The sequence below is a fragment of the Melanostigma gelatinosum genome (genome assembly GCF_949748355.1).
Source record: "Melanostigma gelatinosum genome assembly, chromosome: 2".
Lineage (NCBI taxonomy): Eukaryota > Metazoa > Chordata > Actinopteri > Perciformes > Zoarcidae > Melanostigma > Melanostigma gelatinosum.
Genome location: NC_136635.1, coordinates 15,836,284 through 15,857,257, shown reverse-complemented (window position 1 = coordinate 15,857,257; position 20,974 = coordinate 15,836,284). Strand labels below are relative to the sequence as shown.

The 20,974-nt window shown below is 41.8% G+C and overlaps 1 protein-coding gene across 2 annotated transcripts in view; it reads left to right on the top strand.

The window, feature by feature from the left end:
- Window positions 1-20,974, top strand: part of sox6 (SRY-box transcription factor 6) — a 129,920-nt gene that overhangs the window by 47,804 nt on the left and 61,142 nt on the right. For both annotated transcript variants that reach the window (XM_079285347.1, XM_079285346.1), the window contains exon 6: window positions 16,773-16,862. In XM_079285347.1, the coding sequence (XP_079141473.1) occupies window positions 16,773-16,862 (90 nt within the window). The remainder of the gene's footprint in view (window positions 1-16,772; window positions 16,863-20,974) is intronic.

Here is a 20,974-nt window from a genome sequence, read left to right as displayed (position 1 = left end):
TCTGAACTTCTTCCAATGTGACAAAGACTGTGTGGCAGTACACCTCAGCATAAGTGTGGTCTTCTTCCGTGCCAAGGCAAACTCTTTGACGATAAAACTCATAGTGCTGACCTGATGCCAGGAACATTACCTCTTTTTATTCTGCTTCAAAGAACAGTTTTCACTCAGCGCAGTTATTCATCAAAGTTTGCAACCCACAAACAACCCGAGCCCTTCTCACATCCTATTCAACACGTCATGGACATTTCAGACCTTTTATTTTCCTAGAATTGTATGCAGAGGAAAAAAAAATCCTTTTCTGTGATAAGACTGTAAGGTCTGTGTCATATCTGCACCCCGGTCCACCCTGCTCGGCTCTCACTCCCACAGCCTGCAGTCTATCAAGAATATGGCGGAAAAACAAATATTTGAAAGAGCTGTGCTGAAACACATCCCCCTTCTTAATTAGGGCTGCAGTAATATAACTACATCCAATCAAATGTTAAAACCCCTTGGGAATGCATGTGTCTCATTTAGTGTCTGGGGAGCTCTTAGCTTAAGCACTTCATCAGACGAATAAATTAGACCTCTGTTAGCCTAAAAATAATTTGCCACTTCTTTTTTAAGTGTTCGTTTAGTGATCTTTGTATCAGAGCATCACAGGCCTCTCACCAGATAATCATTTAGCCACGTCCGGATATGCAGACTGATGTCATTTAGGTAATAAAAGACAATCATTTACCCGAACACCTATAAATGACCAATAAAGAACGAGAGGTATTTGAAACATTAAACAAGAAAGAAATGCTGGTGCACATGCCAGTATACCGTAATCGATGCCTTTTATATTGTCTAATGACCACTGAAATAGGCAATTTGGCAAAAGAATGTAATACCGAGAACAAAATCCAAAGGTCAAATCACAAGCCCCGCGTGAATATCACAATTAATACTATAATCCAGCAGACACATTTGCTTCCGTGAAGAGTTTTCATGTTTTCTCCGGGTTCACGAAGGCTTCTTCTGAATGCTCTAGCTTTCTGTCACACCAACAGACATGAATATTAGGAATATGCAGTCTTCTTGCTACCGGTCTTAGATCTGGAACTGATCCCAGCACGCAAGAGAATGACGGCCCAAAGCGCGACACAGGACTAATTGTGGTTCGTCAAAAAAAGTCAAGCCGATTCTGTACTTCTTTGTTTTGCCCAAAGGTAAAAATATATTTCACGTGTCATGTTTCTTGCAGAGTTGATTTTCAGCGCAATATTGTCAGTGGTCTCTGTAGCAACGGCGGGCGTTATGGTAATGAGCCCCAGCTGGTGGAGGCTGGTCGTTGCAGTAATTTAAATGGTCAAGTGCAGTTTGTAATCCAGGGCCGTATGTTAACGCAAGGAGGAGAGGGTGCTTTAGAGTGCCATACAGCTGTTTTAATCTCCTGTTAATAATAGAGACTTGGTTTGCCTCATGCGCTGTGTATCATCGGCACCTAAATAAACTCCCTTGTTGAAGGAAATTAGTTTCTGAGCAGGGAACACGGCCGGAGACAAGAGCATCACAAAGTTCAGTGTGCTGTCCCCAAGCTGCAGGAACTGAGAGATACCCTCTTCTTGAGAGCACTTGAGGAAGCTTCAGTGGTGATGATCAGTGATTACTGTAAAATGAAGGCAGAGGGACTCTTAAAAACTGCGAAAGGAAAATCTCGCAGAAATCAGCATTGTATGTCTTTCTTTATGGCCACTGTTGAAAATGAAAAAGGGCAGGATTCACCGGTTAGCGAAGTAGAAGAAGGTTGGAGAAGCCATTTGTTGTCTTAATAATGCTGCTAATGTGGCGCAAGCAACAGATGAGCTAAATATAGCGCTTATCTAAGCATGACAACTGTTGTGTATGATTCTGCTGCTTCGGTGCCTGTCTGGTCGGGATCTCAAGGTCCTCAGGGACTCTTCACCATCTGCTACCATTCTTCTCTGGACTTCCTTGTCTGGTCAAGATAGTTCATTGTACTGATGTATAAATGCCTCAAGTGTAGAGGGAAAGCAAATGGTCTGTGGTACACTTTTTACACAGTACATGTGGACCACTTAAAGTGATGTTAAGACTGGAAGCTTTAGGTTAAGAAGCCTCTTGGACATGTTATCCAAATGTCCCAGCGCTTCTTACTATTGAGTCATTTTTTTTTTTTTTTTTAAGATATGAATTGTTTTCTGTTGTAAGAACCACACATTAGATTCATTAGATTCCCATTTTATCGTAGCGTTGGCTGATATCTACGAAAGCCCTGAGAGGCTGGTGAGAAAACACAATTCTGGTCCTTTTTCAAAGTCTGATCTAAATTGTTTTATCTCCCGTGTTTATTCCTTAAGAACAGGTGGAAAAAGGTTCCTTAATTTGTCTCCCTTTATATGCGAAACAAATGGAATAATGTATCAGTTTTCCTCTGGGTGAGTTTTAATTTACATAACTTTCTAACCCAAAACATGTTCCTTTTGTTTAAAGTGCATGGGGAAAATTGAAATTCACCTGTAAGAAAACATGATGTCTTACCCCTGTGTACTACTATTTCATTCAAAGGAAAAAGATGAATGAGTTTCCTTCATTGACCATGAAGACATAATAGAGAATAACATGATAACAACACAGGCGGTGCTCACTGGCTTCTCCATCCAAACATCGCTCTATATTTGTACCCTTTCACCCTCTCTGTCCTTCCACCCTTCCTCTCCGTTTCTGGTCCTTGAAGTGCTTTAAGTGCTTGTGACTGTGCTAATGAATGAAAATGTCCTCCCAGCAGCGAGCACCACATTTAGCTGAATAGTCACCTTTGCTGTAAAAGCTCTATTAGGCCAAGTTGCCAGCAGGGCTAACGATTGTGCCCCATGTTTATTTACTAGGTATTGTAAATGCATTATTTATGGATACGTCTCCAGACAGCATTTGTCAAGAGTTAAAAATGTCAGTATGAAGTATTCGGGGGAAAATAAAAATAGGCACCATTATAAAAACCCAAGGTGACCTTGATTTGATTCACATGCAATTAGAACAGTTTTATATAATGCACTAAAGGATGAATCAATAGTGTGCAAGTCAACACAGAAAATGCGTTGTGTGGTGAGTCTTTATGATCGTCCCCCAAGACAAGGACGGGTAATTGAGTTTAAGCTCCCTGTCCTAGCTTTTAGCCATTTCTCTGGGCTCAGTACTGTTTGAGTTCCTGCCAGTAAAACCAGCACATGCAGTCATGTATGTCATCGTTGTGTTACTGAGTGGTATGCTGAGACAGGGGAAGCCTCATTTTGTGAGCTGTGTTCCATAATAATGCTATTTACCATTCAGTGTTATAGTTTCTTATTAGTGAAGTCAAACTTTGTCCAACATTTTACAACTAAAACTACAATCGCTGGTTCTAGCTGTTGTCCAGAGTCCGTCATGGCTCAGTTCCCTTGATGCTGTTGAGAAAACGGTGGTGCACGTGATGCGACTCATGCAGACAGTGAATAGGCGTGGTGTGAGGACATTTGACACACACACGCACACACACACACACACACACACACACACACACACACACACACACACACACACACACACACACACACACACACACACACACACACACACACACAAAGAAGATGCCCTTCCTTAATACGACAGCTCCTTAGACCTGTCAGAGTGGATACAGTAGGTGCTCTCGCAGAATACCCAACACCTGGAGCCCCTTGACAGAATCATGGCTAATTAGCTTAGCAAAGGGGAACCATGCCACCATTCAGCCAAACTGCAACCTCCTTTAATCTCAGACAGAAGGATATTTAATGGATACTGAGAAAAGAGTTTCCTTTATTTCAGCAGCAGGTAACCTATCCATTGCTGGTGACATAAAACAGTCCAACATGGTGCACCATTGTGAACTAGTTATGTGCGGGCACAGGGTTATATGGATGTGTTCCTGTGTTATCACTTAGACCTCTCTTTCGCTCCCTTTGCCTGCATCACCTCTCCTCTGTTTCTAAGTGTAATCCTCCTGGTGAGGATGTGTATTATCACTGTCTAATGACAGTAGGTTGAGTGTGGGGGAGTGATCAGCATTGTGTGTGTGTGTAGCCCCAGGTCATTATCCTCTATTACAACAGGCCATGCAATGAGATTCAGGGAGGGGTGAAAGCTTTGGAAGAGAATAGGATCAGCTCTAAGCCTGTGGTCTGATTAGCACTGATGAACTCTTGACTCTGTTGTAACACTGTCCCCTGTCAGTGTCACAACCCCTGCTGACTCCACATGGAGGCTCGCTGGAAATTGTCTGCAGGTGCTTAATAGCACCAACAGATTTATTTTTGGATGTTTATTTAGCTAAAATGTAGCATTCAAAATACGTTCTAAAGATATATTCGGTGTAGTGCAGTCTGTATTATACATTATATTATATACAGCACCCCATCCCCTCCCCCCAAACAGACTGATGCACCTTTTCCCCTCCTCTTTCAGCTTCCTCCCTCACCCCTCTCCTCTCATCCCAGCTGCCATGTCATCTGGTTCTGCTTTATCCCACCTAATTAATAGGAATCTTTGTTATAATGATCTGAGCATGAGCCTCTGACTCCATGCATATGCAATGAGGTCGGAAATCCAGTTGCCTTGGTTGCAGATTTTGAGGCATTCTTCACACATAGCTGTACGCTGCCTCACGCTGAATGCAGCGTCCTATCGGACAGAGTTAGGCCGGGACCCTCCTTGGCAGGACACACACACTTGCCAAACATCAGCAAAGCACCAGCATCTCTCCTGTGCACCGTGTACCCACCTCCTTTAATAATCTGTTGCTTATTCTGACAAGATCTCAGCAAGCTACTTATCTTGGGGCAAGTAATCTATTTGATCAAATAGCAGTTTCATTTTTTTTGCGCGTGGATATGTGTGTGTGTACGTGCTTGCATATATACTGTATATGTAAGTGGGGGCCTTCCTGTGCGTTTGTGTGTGTGTGCATGTGTGAGTGTTCTCTCTTGGCCTGTGGCGTGGAGCACCAGCCCAGCGGAGCAGTGCTCTGGTCTGTCACTTTTGTTTGAATAGGTAATGTAGATCTGTTCAGGCTGAAGAGACATGAGCTGGAATCGCTTGTTAGGACACATGATCAAAAGCGTCTCTCTGCTCTCTGCCAATCAACCCTCTTGTCACCCTGTGAAGCAGACGTTAAATAGATTTTTCGGCTGTATGCCGCGGGCAGCCTGCCAGCCTGACATGTGAACTTTCACAAAAAAAAAAAAGATACCCTGCCCCTCGCTCCCCCCTAATCTCCTCTTCCTTCGTGTCCAGTTTTTTTGCTTTTCCTTTCTTTTTCCTCTCCCCTTTTCCATGTTTTCCCTACCATCTTGACACCCGAATCTGATCCAAATCAACATTTTCCCTCCTATGATTTTTGTCTCCCACCCCATCTTACTCTCCAGTGACAAAGTTGCTCCTCTGCCAGGCTGAGATCAGAGCCCAGGGCTAAATGGAGTGGCTGTATGAGGGGAATAGGCAGCACAAAGTATCTGGTCCTCTGCTGAATTATGTATTTACTATCTGTTCCAAAACAGAGCCCTCACACAACAGTCACGTCCCCATAGGACTCTGGAAGCCGACTCAGGTTTCACTTTACACAAGCTAAGATATAGATTTCATTGCCCCTTTCAAAAAGGGAACCCTTTCTGCTGTCTTGGTCATTCAGATGACAAAACAAGCAGCTGCGTCTTCAATGTGCCATTCTTTGCATTCAAGATCACCTTCCCCAGTTCTCATATTCCGATTAGTCAACAGTAGCAACTGCTGTGGTGCATTCCAGGGGCCATCTTCCTCGGTTTCAGCTGTTGAGCGTGTCCCCCTGCACCCATGCAGCACAAAACTCCCATTGTGATCCTGGCTTACTGGCTGCACAGGAACCCCTTGATAGGAGGAAACGGGTGTCTCTGAGAGACAAATCACAGCTAGGGTTGCACAGAGTCTTGTTTGTCTTTACATACTCACACACTCTGTCTCGTCAGTGACATCATTGCTTGTGCAGTAGCAATTTGGGGAAATAATAAAATATTTATATTTGCTGGTAGAAGAAAATAAACAATAGCTTTGCCTCAGTGCTGTATGTGAGTGACTGGATGATTAGATCAGCAGCCGCTTGCAATGGCCGGACTGTTTTATGTGACGCTGCACTATTTGGAGAGGCACAGAGATTGTGAAACGCGGACACACAAGACGGCAGGAGCCATTAATGCTGCTATATTTGTCATTGGGCTACAATTGGGAAATAACAGCCTGGTTAAGTGATTAAAAGGATCATGATTAAAAGGGATATGCAGACAAACTGCATATATTCAGGACAGTGGAGTAGGAGGGGCCGAGGCGATCAGAAATGGGGAGAACGGGCTATTCCACAATGGGATGGGGTGCAAAGGGAGGGCACATGTGTCCTGCTGTGCATGTGTGTGTGTGTGTGTGTCTCTGAATGCCTGCAGTAGGGTTACACAGGGAGACTTGTGTGCCAGCTCAGTATCACTGTCCTAGCTGTGGCATTCAGCTCTCAAGCATTCTGCGCACATAACTTGACAAAAGAGCCGGTGTCATCTGACCAAGGATCAAAATAGTGTGAGCGTAACTCACACCCTGGACACAGACAGCCTCTGTGGCCTGCTAATGATTTCAGCGCACATTGCAGGCTTGTTCTGTAAGTCAAACGTACGTCAGCCATCCAGCTAAGAGATCCGCCTTGACATAAGCAAACATGACAACTGGTGTAGATCAGCGACTTATTAACATATTTGCATTGTTTTACCCAAACGGCAAGCACGAGTGTCTTACCACAAACTTTGATGGTTGCCGTTTGAACAAAGAGACTATTTAATCAGCAGTGATGAAACACTTGATGCTTTTTCTCTCTCCTTGTTCAATAACATTACATGCGCCAGGAGATGAGATGAGGATGTCAGAAGGAATGAATAGAAATGTGTTTTATTGCACTGCAAAGCCTGAGTGCCAATGATTATAATTATTTGACGTCATGTCTCTACGGAAGTACCTCTAGAATCAGTTTTAAGTCTGCTCCGGTCGAGTGGTTGATGTGCTTTAAGACCAAGTCGTCAATTGCACATCATGAAGTTCAATCTGTTGGTTGACATTATTATTTAAAATTTGGATTAACGATTTGTTGAGGCGGCCTTTATGCTATTCTTCTCCCAATTAGCATAATATTGGATAAAGGAAATTAGGTCGTTATATTTTATACTAGCCTTTTACTTTTACTACCACCCGCCACACCTCATCTTCCTCTTTCCTTCCTCTTTGTCATTTTCTTCTGGGTGGGTGGTACTTTGCTCCACAAAGCCGATACTGTAAGCCTGTTGTTAGCTTCCCTGTTGTGAGCTGGACCAATGAGCTCAGTCGCTCATGAGAAGCAAATTTCTCCATCTTTGCCCAGCAGGTCTCAGTCCGTATGGCTCTGTATCCCACAGAAAGGGAATGGGCCAATTGAAAAGAAAAGTACAGCGTCTATTGTTGCTGAACCGACTTGAACAACAGCACACTGAGACACTTGGGCTCTGTGGTTAAATGAATGGGGACTTTCTCGGAGTTGGAATGCTTAACCTTTATAAGTGCTGTGGTTTCTTCATCATTTCTTTACCCAGTGGCAAGGCAAGAATCAGAATTGTGCAGTGCAGAAACATTCGTTTTTTAACGTTGTAATGAATTCAATTTGCTCAGTGATTTTCAGTGTGTTGATCAAGCTGTAGAGATGCTCTACTGGTATGATAACACAATGTTCAGAGCACAAAAAAGATGTCTAATTCTTGAAACTTTAGAATGGGAAGAGTTTGTGTTGTGTGCTTGCATCTGTTTACACTCCAGTAAGCAGTGCGCGTGCATTCTGAACTCTGACATCTTTGTAAACAAAGTTGGCTGCGAGATTCGATAAACAAAAATTGAAAATTAGGAAAATTAGGAAGCCAATCTGCAGAAATAGAAATGAATAATACCCTCACTTTAAGTTTGGATTTTATTTGTATTTTACCTCAGAATTTGTCATTTATTCAAACTGAAATTAGAATATAGTATTCAGTTGGATGGAGAGTCACACACATGCCTTTGCAAAATTCAACACATTGACATTATGCTGTATTACCAAACGTACAGTTTATAATTGTAATTTTTGCTTTTTTAATATCATCTAATAGTTCAATCTCTGAAGCTCATCGCCTTCGTCCAGCATTTATGATGAAATTAAGTTTCAATGTGTATACCAGACTTGGCTTCACTGCAAATTGTAATGCATTCATGTGGATCCTATTAGTCACTTTTTGTCCTTGTAGAGTCAGACACCCATTAATTTACTAAATCACACTGAACAGTCATGATCACAGTACTCTACATTTTGTTCACACATCTATTAATTTAACATAGTTGAATAAATGTGAATGTTTTCGAGCATTGATTAGCAAGTTTATATCTGACAGTTAAATTGCAGGGTACCCAAAAAACGTCTCTCCACTGTAAGGTACCCTGTATTTTAGTGTGAAATTATTATAATTTATTACAGTGTGTGGACCCTAATGATTACCAACATCAAATGGAAATTATAAATTTAAATCAAGTCCACATATTTCTCCTCGTAATGTTCATCTTCACAAGTGCTGATCAGCTTCGGCTGAGATTTCAGAAGTAAATCAACGTTTGCATGCTTGCGCTCACTCAGTTTATCACATCACTGTGTCTTCGTCTTTTCTTTCCGTTTCACTTTCCTGCTCTATTGTTATCTACTTGAAACAATTAATTCACCAGTGTCGCTCGCACCAGTGTCTTTATTCGGCTGATTACTATTAAATCACAGACAACTGTATGAAAGAAACACAAGATTGAAATGAATTGTTTTTGTTTTTTCTTGCTTCATTTTGATAAAACATATACCGGTACTCGTCTTCCTAATTAATTCAAAGTAGCAATTGTTTTTTACTCAATGAATTGTATTTATAGCCGTGTTCAATATACTCTGCTGCCTGAATAGAGACTTTAAAGCAAAGGACGGGAGAGGAGAGGGAATGAAAAGTTAATTTTGCTATCCAAGCATTTCATGGTCCTAGTTCTTAAAAGTGACCTTGTGGGGTAGAGAGCGGAGCAGCACAGCAGCTCCTTCCAGATGCACACATGGCATCCATCGGGGGCACAATCACGCACAGTCCCAACACCTCAGGCTCGGACATATGTTGAGTTTTATTTCATTCTTCTGACATTAATCCTATTCACCAGCTGTTCTGCCAGCTGCCACTCTCCGGCTTAAGGGGAGATTGCAGTTTTGGGGGCTCTGAGTACTGGTTTATCTTGGCTCCTCATCTGCTCCTCACGAAGTTTTGATTGGATTTCTTTTTTCTTTGCCCTCCTCCTACTTCCACGTTCCTTGAGTTGCATACTTCCCTGCAATATTTTTCTATCTTTGAACTTATATGCTTTTGTTTTACCCCTCTCTAATTTGTGTAGACAAGGGGGGGGTGTTAAGGCTGCAATTTCACTTTGAATCTTGGCTTTTTTTTTGGCCCATGCAGTCTGCAATGACTACAAGTATTCAGTCGTGTTCTTTGACGTATGTTTGAAAAATACACACGTAATATTTATTACAAACTTTAATTCTGAGCATGCAGCACACTCGCTTCTTATCTGCCCCTTAACTTCTCTCACTCTTTCTCTCAAGAAAGCATTTGTAAGGAATCACAGTGCTGAAAGCTGCTCACCCCACAGTCATCTAACAGCATTTCTGTAGGATTACCCTGGACATGGCCTCAGCCTGTACAGTTATGATTATTGACATATTGGGTCTGACATATTTCACATTTATGTGCATTGTCTGGAAGCATACTCAAGTGTTCTCAATGTCATTTCTGCTGAAGTACAGCCGGGCAGTCTGCGAGCAAGGGCCGCAATGAATTGATCATTGCTCACTGGTCACTTTAATAATTCAAGCCTGATTGCCACAGAGTGCCGCAGTAAAATGGATTGGGAGAGGTCACATGCTGCTCAGCTCAGGAGGTGAAGCCTCTTGGGGATGGTTAATTCATATATGCTTGATAGACACGTGTCCTATTTAGAGAGGTCAGTGTGCTGTGTGTGTGTATACGGCTTCTCAGAATGGCCAGGTCAACACTGTGGGATTAACGGTGGTCAGTGCAGATAAAGGCTCGGGATACGGTAGAAGTTCCCGGTCACAGAGGCCAGCATTTCTTTTTTGCTTCCTGAGGAAAAAGCAAAACGAATCAAAAAACGTACCTGCAAATTGCACTTTATAATCCTTCAAATTTACTGCTTGTTTAAAATTTGCTACTCAAAATTAGACGGTTTGTAATAGTTTTAACCTGTGATTACATGTGAAGAGGTCTTTCAGTCTACTGCATTTAACTCTGCAACCTTCAGCCGCCAATGGGATAAATACAAGGAATATAATTAAATTAGCTGGAAGCACATGAAATGCTTGCCAAACATCAAAGAAACAGGGCAGCAGAAAATAAACCATTGAATTGAACGGATTCCTTAAATTGAAACTGTTAACCACTTTGTATAACACTGTTGATCCAATATCAGCCCTAGCTGAGCTTTTCAGACTCTCGTTCATGAAAACACTTTTGACTTATCAGGATACACAACAACTGGCCCATGGCCAGTGATGTTGGCAGTTTATGCTGGCAGGCATGTACACAGGTGAGATACGATGTCATCACGTCGTGGTAAAAAATGGTACAATAAGAAGTAAGGAAATAGAATGGAAGGGAGCGAGGCAGTAAGGGAAGAAAGAAGGATTGGTGCAGAAGAGATGCATCCGAACCTCAGATAAAGCAAGTCAGGTTATCTACAATATATATATATAGCCACTGTTTACCTGACCGAACAAGATAGTCTAAAGGTGACTAACAGAGATGTTCACCAAGTGGAATAATGATAAGGTGTCAGTTAAAGAAAGCCCACCACGAGGTGCAGGTGCTCCACAATACACTGACATGCCTGGACCTTTTTTTAATTTATGCATGCCAGCACTAGTGATTACATATTAAAAAGCTGGAATTATCTAACTGCACCAAAAAGTCTTCCAGAAATGCTAGAGGTTATTAAAACTGTTGACAACGAGGAAAGGTAATTGCCTGAAAATGAGCGACAACGCACTGTTGTGCTCAGAATGTTTTTTTCCCCCCCAGCTCCCTCTTTAGCGTTTGCATTGTGCGGCATCACCCGGGTGTGTAACCTATTGCGTTCCGATTGCTCCCTTGCAATTAGTGCCCTTTTTGTCCTCACTTCAATAACGCCATGATTATGGAGACTTCAGGAGTATTTGCAGCATCCAACAGCTGTTGTCTCAGGGACTACCGGCTGAATGACAAAAACATGTTTTCTCTCTGCATTTCACTTCCCTGCCTGCCTCTTGTAATTATTATGTTTTATTTGGTGTGATGATGGGGTCTTGTTTTTAGTGTGTCTGTGATTAAGATATTCAAAGGACTCCTTGGAGTGTGTCACATTCATTTTCTTTATCAACCTCGACTTTTGATTTGTTTCCCGCTCTGTGCCTTGCGGATCGGAAATTAGACGTCAGCCTATCATTGTCTGACTGACATTCTGAGAGTTTTATCTCCGAGATAGAAATGCATGCCTCAATTAAAGAAATGAAATGAAAATCTAACACTGCATTTAGGGATAGAATTTTAAAAAGCAATTTAGGACATTACAGTTTATCTTCATATATTTCTTTTTAGAGTTTAGACACATCGTTTTTACATGTGTAATCACATGATGCAGTCAATATAGTGAAGTAAATGAAAAGCACTAATATCATAATTAATTAAGGCATAATGTATGACTGTATAAATCATTGCAAAATAACAGTGATTGGTGTCATTTTAAACCAAGTAACGGTGGGTATTCCTCATCCCATTTCTTACTTCATTAGACCTTGTAGCTTGTAGGATGTATGATGTTTAACCATTTCTAGAGCTCTCTGTGAAGTCTAAAACCTCAGTTTCTATAGGCTCAAGATATTTTCAACACATTTCATTATGTACTATTTGTACAAGAATCGTGTTTAAGTTAAGGAAATAATGTCGATGCATCATTTTCACAGCAAATCGTTTTTTTTCCTTTTTCTTTAAATGCTGTCCGTACACTGAATTTGTGTATTATTGCATTTTTTTGTGTCATTTGTTCAGTTTTGTTATTGCCGTTCATAGATCTTCCTAACGCCCAGTTTGGTGTTCTGAGGAGGTTTTGGTTTTGGTTGGCCATAATTGGATTATGACAGATTGTAAAAAATGTGCTCTATTCAAGCTAAGCTTGTTTAGAAACTCTAAACCCAATTTCCTCGTCACTGCAATGAGGATTGTTTCCCTATTTGCCTTGCTATACTGTATGTGCCCCTCTGCATTCTGGGGAGGAAATTATTTATTTGGTCAGTGTCAGTTGATCATTGATTTGGTAATTACATGTTTTCCCTTGAGGCTGGGACTGATATACAAGGCCAATGCTAAATGGAGGTCTCTTAGTCTGTTATCCATGACTTATGGCTAATTCGAGTCCCCCAGATAGCTCTCTTTTCTCTGCCAACGGCTTTTCAACACAACAAACACTCAAACACGAGTATCATCTTTCGTCCCGGGAGAATAGTGTACGCAGAGAGGCTCAGAATGTGGTGGCAGACAGTTGAAACGATTTCATTGCTGACAACACAGAGTAATAAAACACCAATGACTGCATGTTGTAACAAACCATTTCCGTGTTTTGACGGACTTTGTCACGGCCTTTTGAAACACGATGGGGTTGTTTGTAATAAATGTAGTAGATTAAACCTTTTTAGAGATTGAAAACATTGCAATGTCATGCAAACTTAAATATACACACTGGACTTCCTATCTCCATGGCAATCTGAAGAGCCATTTGAAAATGAGTGTGTCATGATTTTTTTAAGGTCTGCTTTATTACTGTCCAATTCCAAAGTGACAAGATTTGATTTGTTTGTGGCTGTTTATTTGTCCATTTTGTGTTCCACTCAATAATTTGAGCTTTTCTACAGTTTGCAATGATCGTTTGAATGAACTGCTCTGTTTAGAGCGCAATAAAAACATAAATTAGCAAACAACTTTCCCCTGCCTTCGCTTCTCAGCCCACAGGCATTTATAGCTACCTAGCACTCAATTTAATAAAATGTGTGTGCACAATAAAAAACACAAATTCAGATTATTAGTTGCTGCATTAAAACAACGAAGAGTAATATCAGTGGGCGCATGCTGTGTGTGAGAGGGAAGGACATTTTCCCTCAAGACTGTCAGGGAGTCGGTCGGTGTCAGGACAGACGGTTAACGTTAACCTGCCTCTTAGCTTCACTTCTGTGGTTTATACTGAACATGATATTCTGGCAGCACTGACTGCCAGGTGCTGAAAGCTTTGTTTATGTCACACATCAACCTAGACACATTCTTTTGTTGAGATTTATGAGGATCATTAGCTTTGTTTTTAATACAGTAAGAAAAAAAAGAAAAATAAAAGCTGTGTCTTAATCCAGGCATGGCATCTCGGTTTAAGGTGTCTAAATCCCAGCGCCTGTTCACCCACATCAATAAGATCACAGAATACTTTCACAGGAAAGCTGTATACCAGAGATGCCAGCGTTGACAAGGGAAAAACATATTGAAATAGCCAGTGTTAAATCAGTGATGACTATTCACTTTCTTCTGAGTGCCACTTGGAAATGCTTCAGAAATCCCGAGGAAGGGTTCAGGGCATTTTTCCAGCTTTCCAGCCCCAGGCCCAGAGAAGAGACAATGAGACCCAGACAGGCTTAGTAGTCCAGAAACCATTCCCCCTCAATGGGAACACGTCTTAGACGCGCACTCCAATAGTTTTGTCTTGTATGTTGCTATCTGTGCTAGCTGCAGAGTGGTGGGGGTCTGTGCCAGGCAAAGGTCCATAGGGACCATTGGAATCGCCGGGGCTGGAGGAAGTTGGTCTGGGTCCAGTGGGGCGATCTGGGCTTGGTGACAAGCCAAGCTGTCTACTGCAGGGACGCTGGGAAAATGTAAATAAGAGCCTGATAAGGGCTATTGTTTTCATTCCATTCTCATCCCAGCTGAATGGCCTGCTCCCCAGCCACAGAGCATTTTATCTCAAGAGGGGGAGGGAAAGAAATGGAAGGGGTGGGGGTGCGAGAGATTTAAGAGCCCCCATAGGAAAATATAAATAAACTTCTCTTGTTTAAGCTAATTCCCCAGTATGTGATGTCCTACTTTGAAAGAACAACAGCAGCAAAGTCTTCCCCTAAAACTTCAGATGTTCTGCACTAACTGTCTTAAATAACTGTTTGCCTTTAAATTCAACCAGCACTTCATATGAACTCACTGAAGTGTGAATCTTTTATAAGAAACAATTCATTGTTGTATGGGGAATACAGTGACTTTTTTTTTTTTTTTGTACATTCTCTGTGTCGTAACCTGACAGTAATTATTACATTGATACTAACCAGTGTTTCCATTGGCATCTATAACGTCTCCAGAAAAAAAAGACCGGCATTTTAGGAACTGAAATAGCATTCCTCCTATGAATCTAAATTCTTCTGAAAAATAGGCTGTGGACGGGTGCTTTGAAAAAAGCCAGACATCTCATTTACTGTTCTCCCCGAGCATGCCTGTGCAAAAGTTGCTCTGCTTTCACCAAATCCATTTTTGGTTGCCTGTTTTGGCCACGCTGTTCGAACACTGAACGATGTTCGAGAGTTATTTTATAGACTAATCCAGGTCATCATTCACCTCTCCCAGGTGGAAGGCAGGGAGGACAGCGGTGCATTCCAGCTGTAGTCTTTCCTGTTGGAGGACTTGGCAGGTCGTGTCTGGCCCGACGGAGGGGATGGAGAAGTGAGGGAGAGGCAGCTCTCCTGGGAGGGAGGTGGAAAGGAGGGGGAGGACTGGAGTAGAATGGAAGCTGGCACCACATTATCTCCAACAGTTGGCGCATTGCTTAATGATCAAGTGCTGGAGCAGCATCTGTGATGAAAGTGTGTGTGTTTACTTATGTGTGTGTGTGAGCGAGCATATGTGTGCATATAAACATATGCTCACTATGTTTGTTTAATTCCCCTTTACACTACTTATGAAATAAGGCTTTTTTCGTGCTTTAGGGGAGAGAACGTCGTGCACTGAAGTTGTTCTGCCTGTCTGAGGATTATGATTTGAGGGAAGTTTGTTGTTTTCCGGGAGAGGAAGCTGTCTCACCCAGGGGTGGAGGAGAAGAAGAGTTGAGCTATGCTACACCCCCCTGCCCTTAACCCCTGTTTTAAGATCTGTGATCTATGTGCTATGGAGGGAGTTAACGCACACAACACACACAACACACAGCCTTTTCTCTCTCACTCTCTTCGGGTCAAGGGAACAAACTGTGAGTTGGGAATTGGAAAGTCAATAAAGCAGAAGTAATGTTATAATGACCCTGAGCTGAAGATGTCCTGTCGACCCCCATCACGTTGGAGGAAGTGGACAATCAAACAAAATGGTCACTCTGCTTGATCTCTCTGAAAGCCATTCTTAAACAAGGCCAGAAGAACTGCCGACCTCTCCGTTACTCCCAGTTCCTCTGAAGTCAGTGTTTGTCAGAGGGAACAACAGTGTTTGCTTTGTGGAAGAGATGTTACAGACGGATTAAAGGAAACAACTCTTGTATACATTCTGAACTGTACAAATGTCCTCTGTGTTTGATGTCAAGGATGATAATAGTGAAACTGGAAGAGTCCAGAACATTGCATGTGCCCTTCTCAGTCTGTCTCACTGTTTCTCTGAATTTCACATCAAGTGCAACTTGAAAAAAAATCAACAACACATGACAGCTTCATTAAACTGAGAAAACCCTCCTCTATGTGGCATCATTTTAACCATTAACGTGCTTCTGAATTGTGTCCTTTTATTGCCAGAAGTGTGATCATAAGCGATCCACTGCTGGATATGTGGTTAGACTATTCATTACAGAGCCCCGGGGCTTTGTGGTATTAATTACTGTGTCTGCTTTGATTTTGCATTTTGCTCCAAATCTAGAGAAACACACTTTTACAAATCATCCGCAGGCTCTATATGAAACCTGAGGACAGATGCTATGGACACCAGAACAGCTGTTTTAGACAGTACATTAATTGTTCTCACAGAACTGGATTGTACATGATTGCTGCGCGTTTTAATCGGACTCAACAGGACTGCAAGCTGCATGTCTTGATCTAGTTCAGATTGGAGGCAGATAGTTTGTGGAGATGCCGTCTCAAGGTGGACGTGTGGACGTGTGGTTTGATGGGAACAGGCTGACCCCTGAGCAGTGCAGGGTCGGTGGAGGCCTGGGTCAGCCGGCCCAGTGTGTTCTTTATCAGCTACCCCAACGACAGCATGGCAGATTGCAGCCATTCCTCCTCTGATTCATTGTCTGCTGGACAAATGTTAATTGTTTTCATCGTTGGCAGTTATGTGAACGCTCGGACGTAGCCAGTCTCACTCCTCGTCTCCCACTTAATGTTTGTCTCTGTCCCTATGCTATCCCCACAATGTCTGCTTCCCTCCTCACTCCAGCCTTAGCTCATCTCTCTGCCGTCGGGCTGAGTCACTTTTATTGTTCGCCGTGTGATACTATCAAAAAAAAATACCCCTCTCTCATCTGATGACTTTCTTTCATTTTCATTTTAAGTGAATAGATTAAGAGGTTTATAACATCCACAAAACTTATTCTGTCGTTGAAATTACTTAAATTTTCTTTATGCATTTATTTTTCTTCAGATTCCTCATGCATGGAGGAACTTCTTTCTAAAGACTGGAAAGAGAAGATGGAGAGGCTCAACACCAGTGAACTGCTGGCAGAAGTAAAAGGTAGGACTTCAACACACAAACACCACTTTAAGCCGTGTTAACAAATCCCTCATTCCTATCAGACGTACATAATCTATGTACTGTATAATCTCAGACACAGCCTTGTACTCTGAATTAAAACAAAGGCCTTTGGCTGCCCTCTTCATTCACTTCTCTCCTCCCTTATCTTTTGTTGGAATGCCCGACTCTGTCCAGAGTGCTGTCTTCAAAATTCCAGCCCATTTCGACTCATTTTGAGGCTCTCTGTGCTTGTCAGTGGATTATTGTTGTTGTCCCTTCAGACGGCCCCGAGTTTAGCTGCTCTCCTCTGACACATGCAGTGTGTTCATGCCGCTCTGGTAATTGTTGAACCCAAAGTGTGCTTGATGTAAACAGAGGGCGGCTGAGCTGAGAGCAGAGGAGATGGTGCGGCGATGCACAGAGTCGTCTCCTCTGTGAGCCTGCGATTGAGTGGAATGTCTTGAGTCTGACAGTGAACGCCCTGCGCAGCGTATCAACTGCGGCACGGCAAAGCGCAACTCAGCACTCCCCCGAAATCTGTTTATGACAGGGTGAAGGTGGGCCAAAGATGGGCAGGGCCGCTGCTCAGTCCTGAGCACTGACTGTTACTGAGAGCTGGTGTGTTTATACTGCACAGGAAAGCACAATACCAGCTGGCTGATAACACCAGGCTGTCACTGGCTCCTGCACTCTCCCACCAGTGATTACCTTCATTCAATTATATTTAATCTCTCAATAAAAGACTGAAATGTTTTTGTTATGAACATTTCATGAAGACTATTCACACACGTATAAAGAGCTCATTTCACTGCTGTGCAGGTGATTTTGATCATTTGCTTAATTGTTTCTTTTTTTGAAAACAAGGGTGACTTATATAAATAAAACTTGTTTGGTTTTAATTATTGAATTACACTTACAGAGAATTATAGAGGAGAGGAAAAAAAAGCTGTTGAATCTTCTAATAAGTATATTCATTGGCAATAACCTTAATGAACTGAAGGATAAATCATTGCTTGGTAAACTAGATTCATTGTACCTGCCTGTATACTGTGTGCCACTGTAGATCAAAGTGCACTGGATAAAATGTTTAAAATGATTTAGCCTTTTGAAAGCTGGTCTGTTAAATTACAGGCAGGGCATTTCTTCTGTTTGATGAATGGGAACGGGAAGGTTACTTGGTGGTCTGTAAACAGGTAGGGAGTCTGATAATAAACACTACGGCTTCTGTCTGTTGATGAGTTACGGAGACAGTCTATACACCACAGTTACCAATATAAATGCTTCTCCTATCACAGTGGCACCCTTAGATTTTTAATTAGCATACCATTTCATATGACTGTAGACATTTCAAAGGGCTGCTTTGTGCTCCCCCTTACAAATGTCTCTCTCTCTGCGTTTGATGTCTGCCTGATGTAAATATGGGCAATTAAAAAGAAGTCCAGGGCTGGAGACGCACAAGGTCCGCCTAATTATAACACAAACAAAGGTACATAGCAGAAAACACCTTATGATTAAGATCTAAAGTGTTATGATGAATCAGAGGTTCCATTAATTGTAAGGTTAAACTCAGTATAAAAGACAAACAGGCATGTAGGTTTGAAATGAATGAAAGGAAGTTGAGAATAAAGGCGGGCATGCAGATAAAGACTGCAGTACCTACTGGCACAGTGGCCTTGCATATTCTATGCTGATGACTCACCCATTCCTCAACCAATTATTCTGAGCACCTTGTAGGTTACCTTTTGAGATTGTTCATCAAAACCTTGAAAGACAAGTAATTGTGTTATTGCGGAGGCAAGTGGAGAAATCTGACTGGCGTGGAAATAATTTATTTTTGCTCTTAGAAAACAAATAAAAGCGAAAAACAATCGGTGTAACAGAATTTGAACCCCAGGCTTTTACCCATGAAAAGAATGACATTATTTTGCTGCAGTTGTGTTCAGACATGCCCTGAATACTTGTTCCTGTTGAGGTAAACATGCACGTACAGCAAACAAACAAAACAATAGTAGCAACAACATCGGAGATTTGCTTTTAAGGTCTGCAAACCCAACCAACCATTTACCTCTTACAGATGACATATCTATTATTGTAGCTTATTGTCATGTGGGTGTTTGTCTACATTATGTTTTGCTTCTGAGGTTAAGACTATTTTTAGGTTCAAGAGTCAGTAGAAAGAAGCGCAGTAATCCAGTCGAGGCGGTCTGCTTAAGCCAGACATAAAAAATGGTGTTATTAATGGTTAATGATCTCAAATCTCCATCTGCCTTTTCTTGTATGCTGTTGGGGCTTAGTAGCAGCAGGGGCAGGCAAAAAGGAGAGTTTGCGAAGGAGCATTAGTGGCGGATTTCTTTTCACCAGTCAATTCCAGAGCTAACTGTTTGTTTTCATACCTGAGCTTGGCTGTCAATCTGCAGGAACGATGAAGGAGGGAGATGAAATCTCAGAGCAAGAAAGGGAGGCCGGCTGGAAGGGCTCCAAACCACAGAAAGTAGCAGATAATAGGAGGCAAGGTGGAAGGAGGAGTGCAAGAAGTAGAGAGAGAAAAAAGATTTAGGATACTTAGACTTCACATTTACAATTGTATACCTCAAAGAGATTTTTTTCTTTAAAGAAATTGCATAGTCCCCATTCTTCACATGATTGAGGACACTTACAATCATTACTTCCATATTTTCACATGTAGGCTACTGTATGTATGTATGTATATACTGTACATTATAAACATATGTCAAATGCATACAAATATAGCACACAGTGGCCTACGCAGATAAGGTTTCCCTCTATTGCACGCTTGCTATGTGCAGGGTCTTTGAGCCTCGTACTCAACAGAGCTGTTTAAGTTTCCCTGCTGACTGCCTGTTTCCCGGACCCCCGTTGGGAGAAAAAAAAATGCCCAAGCATTTAGTCAAACTGAAGAAAATATGTGGTTACTAAATTGGAACACAAGCTGTGTTCATTCTGTCGGAATTTACAAAAAAAAAAATATATATATTTAAAAAATTTAAATAAGAAAAAGCTAAACATTGTACACCAGCGTCGAAATGGCAGCTTGAATTCTGAAGCAGAAAAATCGGGGCTCTTGCACTGTCAGAATCAATTTAAGAATGGTGTCGACATGACAGTGGTCGAGTGCACACAGACGGTCCTGTGGCAGGCAGATAAGTGGAAGCTCTTTAGGAGGAGAACGCAGGGCAGGGCAGGGCGGCAGCTGAGACTGATTTGATGCTGGCCCTACCTGTGCTGGCTTTACTCCTGAACAGACAGAAAGGAGTCCACTGTGTGAACACAGAGCCCATATTGTTCAGCCATGTGGGTTAGCTTCAAAACACGATGATTCACTTCAAACTGTTACTTTATTCCTAATGGCTTCCATAAAGTGAGGTTTCCATGCACTGGAGATGCACATCACAATATCTGTGCCCGCATTTCCCAGTGACACAGACTTACATATAGCTTCAGAAAAGAGTAATAAAATATTTGTGTGTTTTAACAACACACTGTAGATAAATATTATGTATATTAGGTTTACCAAACATACAAAACCATTCCCACAAACGGAACAAACCGGTATCTGTCCAGTTGCTCCAGTCAAAAATGCCTCAGTTAGCATTTTCTCCACAACACTTCAGTCAACTGTTTGCCCTGTGCACTCAGGTGAAATATGAGCCATAGTAAATCATTATTCCTCAGGCCACATTTGCCAGATGAATGTATGAGAGTGTTGGACTGTGTGTTTTTCTCCTCTAATGAATTGAGGAATTCAGCTTGTGGCAGTGGAGGTAAAAAAAGGAGGTGCTGTGTGTGTGGGTGTGTGTGTGAGAGAGAGAGATATAGCGATAGAGTTCTCTGTTTGTGTTTTGAATTATATTCCAGTGGTTTGTCATGGTTTGTTTAACTAATGACTTTTAAAGTTGTATGACACATTTCATAGAAACAAGCGTAATACTCCTGTTTTCATTTGAAGTAAAACATTTACAGAGCTGACAATAACACACCTGTCTTTTATAAAAGGACACTCCACTGAAATATTCCTCAGCAAAGCAAATACGATAAGATGATTTATTGTCATTGCATGTTAAACATCCTCACAGCATTGAGAAGCCGCTGAG